At 54.3% G+C, this 17811-nt stretch overlaps 1 protein-coding gene across 4 annotated transcripts in view; it reads left to right on the forward strand.

Annotated features, from left to right (window-relative positions):
• ZFPM1 (zinc finger protein, FOG family member 1) overlaps positions 1–17811 on the forward strand; it is a 114629-nt gene that overhangs the window by 84576 nt on the left and 12242 nt on the right. For 3 of the 4 annotated variants that reach the window (XM_084644848.1, XM_084644849.1, XM_084644850.1), the window contains exon 4: positions 10169–10302. The exons of the other annotated variant lie outside the window; for it this stretch is intronic. In XM_084644848.1, coding sequence (XP_084500974.1) covers positions 10169–10302 — 134 coding nt within the window. The remainder of the gene's footprint in view (positions 1–10168; positions 10303–17811) is intronic. 4 annotated transcript variants of the gene reach the window in all.

Here is a 17811-nt window from a genome sequence, read left to right on the forward strand (position 1 = left end):
GTGAGACGTGGGGACAGGCTGGGGGAAAAGAAGGAGAGAGGCTGGTGGGGGTGGGGGCCAAGGAAGGGAGGTGGCTGTTGGGCACCAAATCAGCTCCTTTTCCAAACTGGCCAGGAATGCTGCATAACCCCCGGGCCCGTCCAAGCTGTCTAGGTGTCACCGATTTCCCCTGAAGTTTCCTACAGGAGGAAGCTGCTCGAATGAGAAAAGTACGCAAGGAACCAACTCCCCCCATCCCGGCCTGAAAAATACAGCGCCACCTTATCGCTGCAGGGATTCCTGTCTGCAGCTGGGCCAGCAAAAGGCAAGCTCCTTGGGCAAACCATCGGGGCCGTACTGGCAGCCAGATCCCTGCACCCCAGAGCTCCTCAGCAGGGGTCCCTCCCACAGGAGGCCCCGTCCCAGCCTCCCTCCACAGCGTGTTGTTCCTTCGCTCCTGCTGGAAGCCCAAGGACTCTCTCCGGAGCTCAGGGGCGGAGGGCATGGCAGGAGCATGGCCTGAGTTAAAGACTCCAGGGTTTAAACCCGGGGGTATCTCTAATGAGCAGGGTAGCTGCTCTCTGGCTGGCCCCTGGGAGGTTGACTGGAGAAATGGGCTCACGGTCCTGTCGGGTGTCCTGACCCTGTATACAGCAGCTCCACTTGTTGGGATTTTTAACAGCTTCAGGCCTGGCCCTGGGGTTTGGATTTTGGCAGTATCAGGCTATTAACCCTTGTCTTTTGGACAAATTCCTACAAGCCTGGGAAACACAGGGCTCAGTGGGCATGCCAGCCCTTTCTGTACGAGTAGGGATTCACGGCAGTGCCAGGTGCTGTGTACGAGCTGTGGGCCAGCTTCTGTAACGTGTTGGGAATCATTTCAGGGGGAAGATGCCATACAAATGTGAGTCGTTCTTTGGGTAACAAAGTCCAAGGGCTGAAGTAGGCGGAAAGTCCAGATACCCGGCACTGGGCTCAGCCCTTGGTGATGCCTTCAGTGGAAGAGCCGAGCGAAATCTGCCGGGAGGCTCAGTGTATGTTCTCCATCGCCTTCAGTGCCGTGCTTTCCAGCTGCCGTCTCAGGCAGTGCCTAGTTTGGAGGGACCGCCAGGTCAGCCACCTGCTCTCTGAGCTGCAGACCTCACCCTTGGAACAGGGCCTCTGCCCCTCCAGAGCCAGGCAAGGTTGCGCTCTTGTTGCCCCGGGAATAGTCACACGAGAGTGACGCTGTCCCTTTCCCAGAGCTAGGGGTGCTCTCTGGAGCACAGCCAGCCCTTCTGGAGCCCCACAGCAGGGCCTGGGCCCTCTTGGGCTGGTGCCTCCGTTCAGCACCCTGCCCCGTAGCTCAAACGCTGCACGTCTCTGCAATGATCCTCTTAACTCGGGGCTTGCGGCTGGCTCAGAGAATTCCCTGCGTAGCGGCAGGTCTCGTGCCGGGGCAGAGCGGGCAAGTCCCCTGCATGCACTGGGGCAGGCCCTTCCTGGGGGGGCGGGGGAGGTTCACTTTGTACGCTGGGAAATGGGAACTCTGAGCCCAGCTCTGTTGCTCCAGGGCAGTAACAGAAGCTGCTGGTGCAGCATCACTCTGTGCCCACATGCCCCTGAGAAATGCAAATCTTGCCACCAAAGGGAAGTGGGGCTGGGGGCAGGGAGGCCGGCAGGGTGGGCTTGGACGCTCTCAGAGAGGACGTGAGGGAGAAAGGGGATGGGACTGATCGGAGGAAAGAGACATATGCTTGGCTGCTGTTTTCTCATCAGAGTCCATAAGGTTTAATGGAGGAGACCCTAGGGAAGGTGGCCATTGAGTAATCCCCAATCAGGCCCTGTTCTGTCCAGTTTTATAGGCAGTGTCCTGGCAGCGGGTTTCGTTTGGGAGCTGATAGGGTGTCTAACCCCCCCAACCACCCCTTTATTCCTCACCCGTGGCTTTTCAGTTATCTCAGCATGACCTCTTCTCCCCCCCGCTGCTGGCTGCATTTTGCCCTCTCCACAGTGGTACCCAAAAGTCAAACTGGTCAGGAATTAGTCGACAACCCTTCCCCATCCACCCCCGGGGCTGAAAATACTGAGCCATCAAAACTGAAACGTTTCCCAGGAATGTCTCTGTTGAGACCAAACTTTTGGTGGGAAGCTTTCTCACGTCCAGGTCAAAACAAGAGAGACCCCAGAACCGCGGCATAGTCTTGTGCTCTCTGGCCCAAGGAAAGTTTAATTATTTATACAAAGCAGAACAGCTTGAAACTGAGAGTGCTGCTGAATCAGGCAGAGCAGGGATTGGAGCTGGGTCTCTCCCACATCCCCTGCAAATGCCCTAACTGCCAGCCTGTCGGTGGGGCTCTTCCATTGCCAGCCCTGGGGTGTTTCTCTGCTGCATACCTCTGAGCTGGTTCGACAGGTGCAGAATTTCTTTGCTTAATCTGACCTTGGCACCCAAGCTCACTCCATTGATGTAAGAGGGGCTCTTTCTGGCCTGCCCAGAGCATGAGGGGACCAGTGCGCGGCTGGTGGTTCATCTCCAGTGAATCAAGGGTACGGTGTGAGGAGCAGAAGCTCTGCCTTTAGGACAGCGTCATAGGCAGGTATACTGCACCTTTCACCCTGTGCATTTTCCTCTGCTGGGAAACTTGTAGAAGATCTGCCCTGATGGGCCGGAGCCAGTGCTGTGTCCCTCCCCCTCCCCCCACACGCCCCCCACACGCTCCAAGTCTTTTCTTCAAGGGGGAGCACGTTCACGTTTGCTTCTCTGGATGCGAACCCTGCCCCTGCTTTCTGGCCGGGATTGGATCAGCGAAGGGAAGGGTCCTGGCTCTGCCAGACCGGGTTTGCTGTGTTTCCAGATGGCAGAAATCTTGTGAGACCATCCGATTCCCCTCCACCCCCAAGATTTCCACCATTTGGGGTCTGCAGCACAGGGGTTTCAGTCCTGCCAACCCCTAGGTATGATTCTGGCTGGAACCCAAGCCCCAGCCCTTAGCCTGATCCAAATGGGTTCAGAGTCTCCCCCGCCCCCCCCCTCCTCCCTCGCCCCGCTCCTTGGCCCATCTCTGATTGGAAGGGACAGTGGATTCGGTTGCTTTTCCCTCCTTGTTCCTGCTGGGTTTTGTTCCCTTTTCTCAGTATCCCAGTACTGTAGAGGGGGAGAAGGGTATGTGGGAGGAGTAGCTCCCACTGTACATAGCATCTGCCCTTCAGAGTCCTTCATGCTCCTCTGGGAGCCAGGGATTAGATGGGCGGGTAGCTGCCGCCTCCGCCCTTCTCACCTTCAAGAGCAGGGAAATAAAGCAGGGTTTGTGTCAAAGCAGCAAATCCAATTGAGCTTTTCAAAGGCTCATTAAAAGCAAGGGGTCCCCTGTGGCCGGTGGCTCCCGGGGGAGGAGAGGCCAGGAAATCTGCTTCCTCTGCTCTCCCCCCTTGTCCTTCTGCCTCTTCTTACCAGAGAGATGTGGCCTTGTTCTGTCCCCCCCAATCCTCTTGTCCCAGAGTGAGGCTGGTTTGTAATGGTACCTAAGGAGGCCCAGTGTGCAGGGACATGGGACGGGCAGCACCATCACTGTGTTAATTTCCAAAGTCAGGATAAAGCCTAAGATACAAATGTAGCCTGTGTCCCTTTGGTTTCTAGGAGGATAATGTTTGAAAGAAGCATTAGCTAGTCGTGCACAGAACAGAGTCAGGACTCCTGGGTCCTATACCCACCACTGCCAGCCACGTTGTGTGAGCTGAAGCAATGGACCGTCCTGCACTGAACTATGGAGGAAACAAGCGAGGGTCTGGCTTAGGACCTGTCTGGCATCTCTGCTGACATCACCTCTTCTGCCAACGGCTTGCGGGTAGAGGGTGTTCGGCTCGCGCCTTCTGGGCTGATCCCATGCTTCAGAGGGAGAGAGATCTCTCGGATCAGAGCCACCCTCGGGGAGAAAAGTGGAGAGAGCAGACCTAGAAGATTCTCTGACAACTACAGGAAAGATGCTTCTGACCCCCCAGCCCCACCCCAAAAGAGGAGCCAATCAGCCAGTCACCCCCATGCTGGAGGCTATATTTAACCCCACCCCCAGAAAGCAAAGTCACACCCAGCCATAAAGCATCTGAAGAGGGGCTTCCTTCTGCTAAAGCTCACTCCTAGTCAGCGGTCAGAGCAGAAGGGAGCAGGGGTGGGGTGATTTAGGGAGGTAGCCCCACATGGACTGGGGGCTGCGAAATAGAACTGGGGGTGGTTTTCTTGTCACAGGCTCCAGTGGCTGGCCAGGAAGGCAGCTTTGGACTGATTTGATCCATGGGAGCACAAGCCAAAGGGCCAGCCTAGGCACCAGGGACCTCACCGAGCAATCACATTGAAAGGACACACCAGTGGTGACGGCATGGGAGCTGCCTGGTGGCTGCTGCTGCCCTTGAGGCCTGGAGGAGTGGGAGCCCAAAGACCCTGCACCATGGGAGGTGCTGAACCACCTTCCCATACAGTGGGGATGGCGATACCGCCCTCCCAGCAGCACTGTGTGCGAGGTTCTCGGACACCACAATGGTTAGAGCCCGGGTAGGCCCCAGGCGGAAACAGCACCTCTGCTCTTTTGCAAGGTTTGTAGATCACAGAGATGAAACCTAGAAGGAGGCAGCTGAGTCTGGTGTGGACCGAGGACCAGCTGAGGTTAATCAGCCCCTCCTAGCCAGGCATTCCCTCATGGGTGATGCCCCGTGCTGCCATAATTCTCCTGAAATAACCCCAGCACTGAGGATACAGACATTGAGCTGCCAACACCCTGAGTGCAGAGAGGCCCGCTGGGTAATAAACCCCTCATCAGGCTCTGAGCTGTCCAGCCGGCATATTATTTTTACCTCATGGTGTTTCTAATTCTAAAGCAACTTGCCTTCAGACAAGCACTGCCTCCTCCCCTTGGCCTGCCAGATCCCATGGCTGGGCTGAATTTCCAGTGGGGCGGATGATGCCATCAAAAGACATGATAGATTGGAGAGGGAGAGGCAGAGCCAGGCAGGAAGAGGAGCTGGAAGGTAACGGAGACCTCCCCAACACTGAGTGTCTTTTAATAGCTGAGAGGGAGCACAGACAAATCTCGGTCCAGAATGTTTCAACGTTCAACTCTGCATTAGGCCGATCCAGGGCCAGAACACCAAGGCCAGGTTGTGGGAGTTGGGCATACAAACACCTGACGTGGGTTTACAAGTGGCTCTGAGTGTGTGTTAGTGCTGTATTTGCATATGCAAATTAGGTATGCCTAAATGTATGTATAATTGCGAGTCCCTAACTTTGAAAATCCGGCCAACGTGGTCTATGGAGTCTCTGTGATTCCCCCCCTCCCCCCCCCTCGGGTTTATTGCAATTGGAAAGTCCCTCTTTACTGAGTGTAAAGCCCGTTTTAGGAAAGCAGGAGGTGAAGAGTACATTGCTGCCAGCAGTGACTGGAGTTTCTCCCTTAGCTCAAACAATACAGGCTTAGATTTTCATCTCTGAAGATCAGAGGTTTCAAACCCAGCTGAGGGCCCAGCCATGAAGAGGGGGCTGGGATCAGTCTAAATAAATGATAAATCGTGGGAAGATTCCTGGTAGCAGCGAGGAATACGAGTTTCTCTGCATTGTGCACACCGTGATGCTACCCTCCCAGGAAGATGACCTTATTGTTCTATTCTCTTTGGTGGGCACTCAACTTTGGGTATCTTCTTCAGGCCGTCCTGATCCCACGGACAATATAGCAGAGCTGTTCTGTACCTCTCCTGACATAGTAAGTGTTCAGAGGCCGGAATCACTGCCTTTCCTCCCACCACCTCCTGGATAATGTGCATGGGTGTTCAGAGTGAAATGAGCGATTTGATTTCACTGACAGTCACCAGCCCATGTCACGGACAGGCCAGGCTGGGCTGCAGCCAGGTCAGCTTCACGAGAGGGCAGCCTGCATGTACAGCAGTCTTTTCAATAAGCCTTGGGACACCGGGGACGTTTCTGAAGAAAGCAAAAGTTGTGCCAATGTTTAAAAAGAGTAAACAGGATGCCCCGGATAATTATAGGCCTGTCAGCCTGACATTGATCCGTGCAAGATAATGGAGCAGCTGATATGGGACTCAATTCCCATAAAGAATTAAAGGAAGGAATGCCAATCAACATGGGTTTGGGGAAAATAGATCCTGTCCAACTGGATATCTTTTTTTTGAAGAGATTACAAGTATGATTGATAAAGACATAGTGGTGATGTAATGTACTTAGAGTTCTGTAAGGCATTCGACTTGGTACCCAGGACATTTTGAAAAAACAGGAACGATCTGAAATTAACATGGCATAGATTAAATAGACTAAAAACTGCGAAGTGTAATTATAAACAAGGAAATATCGAGAATGGGTGTGTTGCTAGTGGAGTCCTGCAGGGATTGGTGCTTGGCTACTTAACATTTTTATCAGTGACCTGGAAGAAAACAAAAAATCATCACTGATAAAGTTTGCAGTGGTAAATAACGAAGAGGACAGGCCACTGATGAAGAGCGATTTGGATCGCTTGCTAAGCTGGGCTCAGGCAAACAATAGGTGTTTTAATACAGGTAAATGTCAATGTCCACATCTAGGAACAAAGGGTGTTGGCCATACTTACGGGGTTGGGGACTTTATCCTGGGAAGCAGTGACTCCGAAAAAGAGTTGGAAGTCATAGTGAATAATCTGCTGAATGTGTGGTGCTGTGGCCAAAAGAGCGAATGCGATCCTTGAAGGTATAAACAGGGGAATCTCGAGAAGGAGCAGAGAGGTTATGTTACCGTTCTATTGGGCGCTGGTGCAACGGCTGCTGGAACACTCTGTCCAGTTCTGGTGCTCACCGTTCAAGAAGGACATTGTTAAATTGGAGAGGGTTCAGAGAAGAGCCACAAGAATGATTACAGGAGTTAGCTTAACAAAGAGAAGGTGAAGGGGTGACTTGATGACCGTCTGTAAGTACCTACGTAGGGAACAAATATATGATAATAGGCTCTTCAGTCTAGCAGAGAAAGGTCTAACAGGCTCCAACTGTTGGAAGTTGAAGCCAGACAAATTTAGACTGGAAATAAGGTGTACATTTTTAACAGTGAAAGTAACAGTAAAGTCTTTGGAACAACTTACCAAGAGTCGTGGTGGATTCTCCATCGCTGGCCATTTTTAAAACCAGATCGGCTGTTTTTCTAAAAGCTCGGCTCTGGGAATTATTTTGGGAAGGTTCTGTGGCCTGTGCTTGGCAGGAAGTCAGACTAGATGATCACAATGGTCCCGTCTGGCCTTGGACTCTATGAATCTCTCTCTGGTTCTCTCTGCAGGTTTTCTGGGGATGCAATAGCTGTCTCCTTTCCACTGGCGTCTTCGCTTTAACCCTGCTGAGTGGGGTGATGGGGCCGCCATTTAGCACACATTTGAGTGTTGGTTCGCTGCCATCTTATCTGCACTTGGAAAGACAAAAGCGCAGTTAAAACATTTTAGAGCAGCCTTCATAGTGTATTTAAATGTTATCTAACGCATTAAACCTAGAAGCTTATCAGATCATCAAGGCCATTAAGCCCTGAAGCTGCCTCGACTTAGGGTTCCCGGAAGTGAAGTGGCTGCTACAGCCTTCCTTGTGATGGAATGCCGGTGCGTGATGGAAGAGGCTTTTCACTCCATGCTCTGCCATGGATGCAGAGACATGAGCACCTGGGCACAGCCTCTTTCATGGTGAGAGGCATCGACTTAGTGCAAATCAATGTGCTCTGTGGAGTTAGATTTGAAGGATGCTGTCAAAAAACAGGCCGATAGGAGAGACCGAGTCCCACCAAGAACCGTGCCCCAGGTGGAAATGATTTCATAGAGACAGAAAAAATGTCAGGCTGGAAGGGGCCTAGAGAGGTCATCAAGTCCAGCCCCCTGCGTTGAGGCAGGACCAAGTAAACTTAGACCATCCCTGGCAGGTGTCTGTCCAACCAGTTCTTAAAAACCTCCAATGATGGGGATTCCCCAGCCTCCCTTGGAAGCCTGTTCCAGAGCTTAACTCCCCTTAGAGTTAGAAAGGTTTTCCTGATATGTAACCTAAATCTCCCTTACTGCAAATTAAGCCCATTACTTCTTGCCCTGCCTTCCGTGGACCCGGGGAACAACTGGTCCCTGTCCACTGCATAACAGCCCTTACGGTATTTGGAGACTGTTCTCAGGTCCCCACTCCGTCTTCTTTTCCCGAGACTAAACTTGCCCAGTTTTTTAAACCTTTCTTCAGAGGTGCTCAGGGTTTCCAAATCTTTTATTATTTTTGTTGCTCTCCTCTGGACTCTCCAATTTGTCCACATCTTTGCTCAAGTCAGGCACCCAGAACTGGACACAGGACTCCAGCTGAGGCCTCCCCAGTGCCAAGTAGAGTAGGACCATCACCTCCCATGACTTACATACAACATGCCTGGTAATACACCCCAGAATGATAGTAGCCTTTTTTCACAACGGCATCACCTTGTTGACTGGTATTCAATTTGTAATTCACTGTAACCCCCAGATCCTTTCCAGCAGTATTCCTGCCTGGCCAGTTAGCCCCCATTTTGTTGGTGTGCGTTTGATTTTTTCCTTCCTAAGTGAAGTACTTTGCACTTTTCTGTAGTACGTTTCATCCGGTTGATTTTGGACCAATTTTCTTATTTGTCCAGGTCATTTTGAACTCTAATCCTGTCCTCCAAAGTGCTAGCAACCCCTCCCACCTTGGTGTCAGCTGCAGATTTTATAAGTTGTATTCTCCACTCTGTTATCGAAGTCATGAATGAAAATACTGAATAGTACCACATCCAGGACTGACCCCTGCAGGACCCCAACCCCAAATATGTACTGATCAGTCTGATCCGCTGCATGTAAGCATGAGTCCCTGCATTTACACATATAATCCCTCCCTAGAACCTGGGCTGCCTCCTGAATTTAAAGCAGTTCCCTGCTGTCGCCCTGAGTGGAAAGATGTTTCTGGTTCTCTTCTTCCTGCCCATCACTGGCTGGAGCAGCCGTGGAAGCACTCGGGAAGAGGCCTGGCTACATAGCACTGTTTGCCTTGGGCTGGTACTAGACCGAGAATTATTACAGCTCTGCCATTATTGTGCTAGCAAAGACGGGGGCACTGCCGTAGACTGGCCTCAGGTGTCCTTACCGCCGGGTGACGTCGTCCTGCTCACGTCTGCACACCACAGTGGTTAAAAATGCCAATCGCCCGTCTGCACTAGGGGCCACCCTGGCTAGCGCCAACTGGCTCAAAAGTCGCACTGTCGACCAGGCCTTTCGGACCTGACCTTGCCTGATGCTTTGTGCCCTGGCAGCAGCACCGGGCTGAGCTGTGCACACCTGGTGCGGCTGCTGACGAGACAACGAAACTACTTAAAGAGTTTTGACTTCTGCATCGACGCACCTTCCGCTGTTGCCCACCACTACACCCCCAGCTCCTATCCTCCAGTGCTGCCACTTATCTGCGTCCACCCCTGCTCATCTCGTCGTGCTTTCCTGTGTGCGTTCAGCCTTCGCTTGAATCCCTTGATTTCAGCTCCACCCTCCCCATGTGTGTGCGATCTCTCCCTCTTTCAAAGTCATCCTGGTCCCTGTGACCAACCCAGTCCCCTCCGCTCCAGCTGCTGAATTGCAAAGGGCAGTTTGCCTTGGACCCAGAGGATATTTCTGTCCCCGTCTGCCCCCAGCTGTGCAGAACGCAAGCACTGTTGGGTTTTGTGCATTTCTATTTGTAGCAGCTGCGTATCCACGTGACACTCGTTGCCTCCCTCAGCCACACCTAGTTAGTCCCTAGACCTTTCCCGAGGGAATTGATATGTCGCTCAGATTGAAAGAGTACGCAGTGCCTGGTAAACAGGAAGTGCGGCTGGGTCCGTGCAGCAAAGCACCCAAAAGTTGATCCTTCTCTGAACCAGCAGAGAATCTCTTGACTCCACCAAACTGACCTGGAAATCTCCTGCAAACAGGCTCTGACGCTCACCTGCTTCCTGATGGGCTGCAGATCCCATGAGAAGTCAGTTACTTGTGTGTTTTTAAATCGGCGAGCAAAGGTCTGACTTTGTTCCTGTTTAACTGGGACCATTTGTAGTCTGGAAGGCGTGCAGCGCTCTTAGGTTGGGCTTGGCTTTGACGGGTTACTGCCATGCCCTTTGAATGCTGCCGGCTGTCGTGGGGCAGCAGGGTGAATCCAGGCCCCTCGTTCACCCTCCTCTTGTCCTCTCTCTCCCTAGATGAGCTGGAGCTGGTCGTGCTGGAGGGGGAGAGCAGAGTGCGTGCTAGGCGGAGCCTGCCAGAGGGATTGTCCTGGGGGCCGTACGCAGGGAATATCCACAGCGAGCCGGCTTCTCTGGGGCAGAGCGAGACGGTAAGAACCACTCTGTGCTCCCATTGTTTGGGTCCCATGCAGCCAGTTTGGGCAAGGTCTTCCAGGGCCTCTGTCCCTACCAAGAAGGACTAGCTCTGTCCCCTCCATGGAAGAACCACCCCTCGCGGCCCTACAGCACTCCAGGGGTTTCCTTTTCCCCCCTTCCCTAAACAAAAAATCCCATGAAACATTGTCTTACCCATGAACAGTCTCTGCATGGCTGTCGTCAATCTCACATGCTGTAATTCCGGGTTTCAGCCAATGGGAACTTTCAATCATTGTTTTAATTTTTTTTTTTTTTAATCAAACACTTTTCCCCACCAAGAAATCTAGGAAAAGCCAGCTCTGCCCAAGAGCTCCTGGCAGCTCCCCATTCTGCATGCAGTCCGCTAGACCCTCTCTAGGGAGAGGCCATTGTAACTGTCAATACGCCGTCAGCTAAGGGGTGCCAGCGAATTCTCTCCTGTTTGCTTATTTAAAATGGTGGTGGAAATGGGATGTAATTGGGACGTAAATCTCTTCCAAAGAGGAGGGGTCGGAAGGGAAAAGAGTGAGAGTTACAGGCAGGAGGAGTTAGTTGGCTCCAGATCTAGACTCTGGCAGGAATTTCCCTCCCTACCACAATTTATGCACTGGGGATGTGATGTTCCTCAGTGACTGACTCCGCTGGTATCTCCCTCCGCTCACACGCGCACACCCATCCCTTGGAGAAGCAACGTGGCTGATTTGCGCTTCAGTCTTCTGTGGTGATGGACAGTGCCTGGAAGATGTCTTCTTGTGGGGCATCGGTCGCCTCTTTGGAAGCCTTTCTTGCAAGGTTTAGTGCTAGCTGGGGCTGGCCAGCAATGTGGCCGTGGCAATGAGATTACTTGTCACTCACTTTGGCAGGCTCTTGAGAATTGCTCTGTCCCTCTGTGAGTGACCTAAAGGGGTTAACTTCTCATGCACGCACACCCCTTGAGAAAAGGCCTGGCCCAGTGCACAGGTCCGGTCAAGATGATGGATGGGGTGCGTTTGTTCTTGCTGATAAACCGTTACCACAAAGCCCTCCTGGTTCCGACCCCAAGCTGCAGTTTGGCACAAGGCCTAAAGTTTGCTTTTCCCACCGCACCGGCTGTCTCCGAGGCTTGTGCCTGCCTGAATCCCTTTTTCCCCAGTCCCTTCCAAACACCTTGGTGTAATTATAACACAAAGCCGAGGCCCCAGTTCCCTGGTGCCGAAATGTGGCCGTCCATGTGTGGGACGTGAGCTGCCATCTCTCCTGTTCTGTTCATCTCATTAATGCAGGGCTATATCACAGCAGCACCAGGCTTTAGAAGTGCGTTGATTAACAGACCTGTGATCTCTTTTGAAATCCCCGCTGGAGCTTCCTACCTACTGGGCTTAATTTCTGAATCCACCACTGTCAGTTGTACAGAGACCCAAGCCAAGCTTGCTCCGCCCTGTTGTCTCTCACTGTGCGTCATCCCCGCCCGTCCCCTCCACCCATTGTACTAACCCTCATCACAGACGTACTGTGAGGGAGCATTTCTTCTCTCTGCCCTTTGCTCTGCAGTACTCTTGGTCGGACGAGTGACGTTGTGATCATCCTGGCCAATTCCATAGGATGGTAGATCTTCCAGCCACGGCACAAACTTTTAGTAGTCTGCTTGGAAGCTCTGTCCGCACTTGCAGAATATGCCAAAGGCTTCCTTTAGGGTCTTGGGGACATCGGGGAAGGAAAGGCCCCAGGATCAGAGCAGCGCCCTGGGATTCGCCGGCTCCTGCAGATGACCACTATCCGTTGTTGCCTCCCATTCTTCAGCACAGGTCCAGATTCTGCAGGTGCCCTTGGCGCTTCGTAGGCTGGTAAACCTACAGATCCCTGCCCCCAGGAACCTACGCCTGTCTAGACCTGGGGGAATGTTGCAGAAGTGGCTCCCCAGCGCTCATTCGCCTTTTCAAGGGCTGTGGCTGTCTCGGCCCCTGGTGCTCTCGCTCTCCGAGAGTCACCACTGGTAGGCGTGTGTGCTGCCTTCTCACACCAGGCTGCCACAGATGCAGGGAGAGGGGGGACCAGCCGGAGGGACACACCGGGAAACGTATCTGGCATTGGTGTGTGCCCGGAGGGAGCCAGGGGACCGGTGGGTGGGAGCTTCCTCTGCAGCTTTTCCCCTCCTGCTCTTTTAAAATGCCCCGGGCAAAGCTGCACAACAGGGCACCCACCCAGAATTCCCAAAGGGCTCGGTGATCGGCACACAGCTCCCAGTGAGGGTGCCACGGTGCGTCCCCGCAGCAGGGCTCTCAGCAGCACACGGCCCATTCACCGTGTCGGGCCTCTCTGCACACTTGGGCGCATCGGCCACCCCAGCCCTGCAAATACGCAATTGCGAGGTACTCGAAGTTCCGTTCATCCAATCAGGAAACTGAAACAGTGCCGTGTGACCTACGGCCGGGCGGAACTGTTCCCATTTCAAATAGCGACTGCTGGAGCCTCGCAGTGAAGTTTGTGAGACGATGTGGTTTTTCCATTGGACATGTGTCCAGTAGCTGCCAGTGAAGCTCATGGGAGCTGAGCCAGGCAATTCACACAAAAAATGGAGGGCCAAAGTCAACAAAGAGATTGCCCCATTCTGGCCCAGGGGAGGCTGGGAGCAGCAGGGATGACTGTAGGAGAACCTGGGATGCTTTGGTAACATACTCTTCTTGTCTCGTATATGGAATCTCGTGGTCCATATTTTCAAGCAAATGCATGCATAGCTGCCGGTTGAAGTTGCACATCCACCGTCTATTATTGTGTGTGCATTGTCGTGGTGCACATCTCTGACAGCGCAGGGCTTCTCTTCCCATCTGATGGAGCCAAGAGAGCCAGCGTTGAAAGGTTACTGGGGAGAGGGATGATCCTAATAAAGACCGCGGGCGCTACACAAAGATCAGTCTAAACTCCAAACAGTGTTTCTGCACAGAACTAGTACAAACACAGAGTTTGGAACCCAGTTGCCACTGGAAAATAAAGGAGCCAGACTCCCGACAGTGATGCCTTTCAGGAGGGCAGTCGTGGTGTCTCAGTTCCCAGGGGGCTGAAGGGACACGGGCCTTTGGGCTCGGGCTTGGTGTCCTACTTGATAGAGTGCAGGGATGCAGAGCAGCTTCACGCACTCTGTGGGTGTGGGCTGCAAATTCTAATCCTGACCCTGCCACTGACTCAGAGGGTGACCTCGGTTATGTCACTTCTCTGCCTCAGTTTCCCCAGGACTAATATTGAGATGATGCCCTTGACCTGCCCACATCAGGGTGCAATGTCTGAAGCTTTATGTATAGCTCCATGGATGGACGGTGCAACGAGTGTGTAAGGTATCATAAATACACATGGTGTGTGAGATGCGGGGGAGGGCGAGAGAGTCTCTGTAGCAGTTACGTGCTTTAATTAACCAAGCCAGGCTCCCTGGCTGTTAGTTACGAGGCTGAGCTGGGGAGCCTGTGGCTGTCGCGGTCCCCGTGGTACCCGTGTGCCCGGCCAGACTCTGCCCACTTTAGTGGACTGGCAGAGCCACCTGCCCAGCTCGCGCAGTACTAGAGGTGCCTTTCTGCTGTGGGGGGTTGATTCTGGTCGCCCCGGGAGAGCCGAGCCCTGCACTGGGCGCATGGCGAGGAGCAGCACAGAACCGCCGATGGGGGGCGGGTAGGAACATCCCAGTGAGTCACAGGCGGCTGCATCAACCAGTCGGGGGCAGCACTGGTGACTCCAGGGGGGCCGTGTTCCCCTCTCCTCTCTGGAAGATGGATCTGCAGCTTTGACCATTAGGCCGGGGAAGGCTGGTGGTTGGGAGACACAAATGGGAGCAGATTGGCAGACCTGGCATAAAGCCAGTGCCTCCAGGCCCCTGTCCCGAGTGTGCTCCATTCAGCCACTCATTATTTTGCCTGCATGGTGCCCACCATCTGCCAGGAGCTTACAGGCTCTGGGGGCTGGCAGCCTAAGAAGTATCAGCCTTTCTCCATGGACTGGGAGGACCAGGGGACAAGCCAGCTTGGAAGTGGGGTGCACAGTAGTGGATAAGCTAGCAGGGATGGCTTGGCTTTCCCCCACCCCAGCCTCCTCTGATCCAGACAAGCTGCTGTGACGAGATGCCCTTGCTGCGGGATTGGGAGCCTGCTCCCAAGCCCGGGTGAAACCTGCCCAGCGAGCTGCCTGGCAGTGCCGTCTGTGCCCAGCCTGGCTCACTGGCAGCTCAGCCACTCCTCCGCGGGGAGGCGGATTCCCAGCTTACAGAGACAGCGCCATCTCCAGCAGGATGGGCTGAGGCGACAGCTGTGCCTTCGATGGATTTCCCTCCCAGCCCTGGCCCGACGCTGCGGGGGCTTGGCCAGGCCCCAGCTGAACTTGTAGCCCGACTATATCTTCAGAAGCTGGGAGGGGGCAGCGGGATCGTCCAGAACTTTAAGGTTCTTGCAAGAAATATTGGGACAAAGCGTCTTGGCTGTGTCTTTCTCTCTCTCTCTCTCTCTTTTTTAGCTCAGGCCCTGTTTATCTTTGCTGAATTAAATCCTTGATTAACCCTTATCTCTCCATTTCAGCGGCTATCTCTCCTTTGGCGCCGTATGTCCAGACACCCGGTACAGGATGATTGATTCCTTAAAGATATGCACGGCTTTTCGGATACTTCATTTATTGTCTAAATATTTTTGCTCCCATTTCAGCAGCTCCCTTATCGAGCCGTGTTGATGATTTCCAGCCCTGCTTTTCTCTGCCGCTCGCCTCCCTTCCTATCTCTGCCCAGAGAACTGAGGAAGGAATCGCAGCTCCATCCCTGATAGCAACTATCGCCCTTCAGTCACTTTTCCTTTGTTGTTTTTGAGGAGGGGGGAGGAAGAACAAGGCATGGCCTCCCCGGAGCATCTGGTTACAGGCTGCCATCCTGCCCAGGGACAAGCCGCGGGGCCTGGCTTGTCCGTCGGGCTCTGATTGTGGTGCCCGACCTGCGGGAAGGCTGCTGGGATGACATCACCAAGGGGCGCCTTTGCTGGAGTGCACTTCCACAGGTTTCTTTGACCGATGGGCCTTGGGAACTCCAGGCCAGCCACGTTTCTGGGGCAGCCTGTGCTGATCCTTGAACTGACATCCAAACAGCAAGCGCTCTTAAGAAGGACTCCCTGATCCCCTCTCCTTGCTGCTGGAGGTGCACCACAAGCCGTCTCCACCGGCACCGTCGCTGGCCAGGGCCGTCCGCTCAAGCTGTGCAAAGTGCAGCCCGGGCCAGCCCAACTTTCCACCTAATAATACGAACACCGAGCTGTGCTACGGACACGGGGCTTTTTGCCTGTCGATCTCCAGCCGCTGTACAAAGGAGGTCAGCGACAGCTGTAAAATGGGGAAACTGAGGCACAGAACAGGGCAGTGACTTCTCCAGAATCGGCCAGTGGCAGTGCTGGGACTAGAACCCAGTTCCCCGGAGTCCCAGGCCAGTGCTCAATCCACTAGGTGAGACTGCCTCACCTCCGGCGCTAACGGGACGGGGCTCTCCCTTAGCAGGGCAAAGTGAAGTCCTGTGCCTTGTCACTGCCAAGTAACCAGCCTGGCTCACAGCCCCCCTGGAGAGGAACCCAGCTAGGGAGGGGTGGCCCGCTACCCCCATAGATAAAAGCCCTGGCATGTCTCCACTGCTCGAGTTATTCCTCTGCCTGGAGGCACAAGGAATCCAGGTGTCCCACACTGCTTATGACCCCTGTGCAGCAGCCCTGCAGGGCCAGCTCATGGGCCACCTCTATTCAGGCAAGAGGTCTGCATCACGGTGCCACCCAGCCGTCTGAGTCTAGCAGGGGGTTGGATCTAAGCCTGGACTCTGCTCCCCCACCAGGCAATGGGGGCACGGACTCCCAGGGACCCCCGAGAATGTTGCTGGCCCTGTTGGGCACAGGGGTGTCGTGACTATTGCCTGGACCAGTGCCCGTGAACCACAGAGCTGCCCAGCCCAGCTTTGAGGGCTCACCGGGCTGCTTGCTGTAACAGGGCCTGGGCCGGCCTCGCCTGCATCTTTATTCTCCTCTTCCTCCCCCACCCAGCTGCCTCCGTGCCCCAAAGCCCTGGGCAGCCTCCACCCAAAGTTAATGGCTAACTGGCGGGGCCGGTCCCTGCCCCCGGGGTGCCTTCTGGTGTCTGAGTGGCGGAGCAAGGGGTCGGTGCTGCCCCAGATAAAGCTCTGCGAGCGGATGCAGCGCAGATAGGGTTTCTGATGGTTATCGGGGCCGGTTCAGAATCTAGACACTGATCTCATTGTTAAGAGAAAAACAAGGAGGGTTGTGAGAGCCACTGGGCAGCTGGGGGGGGGACCGAGACACAGCATGGCGCTGTGACGGGGGTAGGGTGACCAGATGTCCTGATTTTATAGGGACAGTCCCAATATTTGGGGCTTTTTCTTATCTAGGTGCCTATTACCCCCACCCCCTGTCCCAATTATTCACCCTTGCTATCTGGTCACCCTAGACGGGGGCATGTGAAGGGGGAGCCATGCCAGGTGGCCAGCACTTATCTGTCAGAGGGGACTTGGGGCCTCGCTCCTCCCCGATCCCTCCCCAGCATTGTGCCAGGACATAAAGGGAGACCGGGCCTGGGCTGAGCCCTGCTGAATTTGTGGGGATGGGGGTGCAGGAAGGGGATGAGCCATTGAATTTGGCTGCAGTTCGACCAAACCAGTGTAAATATGGGGGCGGACTTCTCACAGGCAGGGGCTGCTCCTTGAACTAGCCCGTTCCCCTCGGTTCTGTATGTGCATGGCTGGTGCTTGGTCCCTCGGCAGCGGGGGTCACTTTGTGTGGGAGTATGGGGAGTAGTTCGTTATTGTAGGGTTACTTGGGAGCCGGGGTCGGAGGCTTACTGGGCTGGGCCACAGGGGTTGGTTTGGGGTCACTGGGCCGGGCTGTAGGGGACGGTTTGGGGTCAGAGGGTCACGGAGCCAGTTTGGGGAGGAGGGTGGCCCAGGTCACGGGGACCAGAGGGGGGCTGGGCTGGGTCCTGGGGGCCAATTTGGGGTTGCTGGGCTGGGCTTCAGGGATCAGTTTGCGGTTGAAGGGTTGCTGGGCCAGGCCACAGGGGCTGGTTTGGGGTTGGATGGTCGCTGGGCCAGGCCGAGGGTGCTGGTTTGGGTCAGAGGGTTCCTGGGCTGGGCCGTGGGGGCCGGTTTGGGATCGGAGGGTCGCTGAGCCAGGCTGTGGGGGCCTAAGTGGGGTCAGAGGGATAGCTCAGTGGTTTGAGCATTGGCCCGCTAAACCCAGGGTTGTGAGTTCAATCCTTGAGGGGGCCGTGTAGGGATCTGGGGCAAAAATTGGGGATTAGTCCTGCTTTGAGCAGGGGGTTGGACTAGTGACCTCCTGAGGTCCTTTCTAACCCTCAGATTCTATGAATGCGTTGCCCAATACTGGCGGTGACCCCCCCCCCATTTCCATACCCCGACCCGCCTCTCTGACCTTGGATTGCTCCAGGCATTACTTCTTTTTTTTTTTTTGGAAAAATATATGCAAAAAATTAGGATC

The sequence above is a fragment of the Lepidochelys olivacea genome (genome assembly GCF_965140295.1).
Source record: "Lepidochelys olivacea isolate rLepOli2 genome assembly, chromosome: 12".
NCBI lineage: Eukaryota > Metazoa > Chordata > Testudines > Cheloniidae > Lepidochelys > Lepidochelys olivacea.